We start from the raw sequence: 1,184 nt of genomic DNA, 5'->3' as shown, positions 1-1,184 counted from the left end.
GTAGCAGTTGAGGACCTTCGAGGCAACGTCACAGAGGCACTTAGATGGGCTGGGAAGGGCTCGCCCCCACAGAGGATCTGCAGTCCACTGTGAGCCCCATGACCCTCTTCAACAGCCCAGCAGCTACCAACAGTTGCCACATCGTAGGGGTAGCGTGCATCAAGTCGATGGAGTCCTCAATGAGCATGTCGAGTATTTTAGGTGCACTCCTACACGTCTCGGTGTTTGCGATGATGCACTGCCTGCCCGTCGTGAGTGGCAGCATATACTCCAATACGGAGATGTCGAACTGGAAGGTGGTCACCGCCAGCAGCCGATGCCAGTCTGGTCCAAGCTCAGCAGCGAAGTGCTCTAGCACATTGACGACACTAGTGTGGGACACCACTACACCCTTAGGCCGACCAGAGGAGCCACTCGTGAACATTATGTACGCTGGTGCTGACCTCTCATCACACTCCTTTTCAATAGCCTCAGAATCTTCCAACCGATCGAGCTCGTCGATCCCAACGACTCTGCCGTTGACCGATGACAAGTCAATGGTACCCCGACCAGTGGTGACTATCAAAAGGTCACAGTCACCCTCCTCAGCCACTTGTTGCGCTCTACTATCTGGGGTGAGGTCAGCATCGAGGGGGATCATAGTGCAGTCGAGGTTCCACAGCGCTAGGGCAGTGACGACGAAAGACACTCCTCGTTGTAGGAGTAGGAGCACTCTCGAGCCCGACACCAAACCGTACTGGCGTGACAATACGGCCGCCCGGACCTCGACCACGCGGCGAAGTTGCTGATAAGTGAAGACAGTAGTGTTACATCGTAGGGCGATGTTGTCCGGAAACTCGACTGCGGCCGCTACGAAGTCGAGCCAGAGGTTGTCATAAGGCAAGTGCTCCATGCATTGAGTTCTGAGTCCATTGTTCACCTCCCGACTACTATAACACAACTCCACAGTGTGGGTGGAAGTATCTAGGGTTGAATCGATACTCAGTAGTGCGTATTCAGACTGGCAGCTATTGTCATCATGCACAGACTACTTCGTCACACATCTGGTCACAACCAAGGCGCCTGAGGGAAAGTCAACTCAACTCCCGATGGTTACACTGACGATATTGTGTGGTGTGGGAGAATATGAACATGGTCAACTACATGCGTAGATGACATTTGCGGAAATTCCGATGAAAAACGAG

The 1,184-nt window shown here is 53.4% G+C and overlaps 1 protein-coding gene across 1 annotated transcript; it reads right to left on the bottom strand.

Moving 5' to 3' along the window:
* Positions 1–40: 40 nt before the first annotated feature.
* Positions 41–892, bottom strand: Pmar_PMAR022057 (antibiotic synthetase, putative; the record flags this gene model as incomplete). The annotated part of the gene is made up of 1 exon (XM_002779474.1): positions 41–892. One exon carries the CDS (start codon positions 890–892, stop codon positions 41–43), a length of 852 nt encoding a protein of 283 aa, XP_002779520.1.
* Between the last annotated feature and the right edge of the window lie 292 nt (positions 893–1,184).

This window comes from Perkinsus marinus (assembly GCF_000006405.1).
Source record: "Perkinsus marinus ATCC 50983 genomic scaffold scf_1104296947064, whole genome shotgun sequence".
In the NCBI taxonomy this organism is placed as follows: Eukaryota; Perkinsozoa; order Perkinsida; family Perkinsidae; genus Perkinsus; species Perkinsus marinus.
This window is presented reverse-complemented; position numbering and strand designations above follow the sequence as displayed.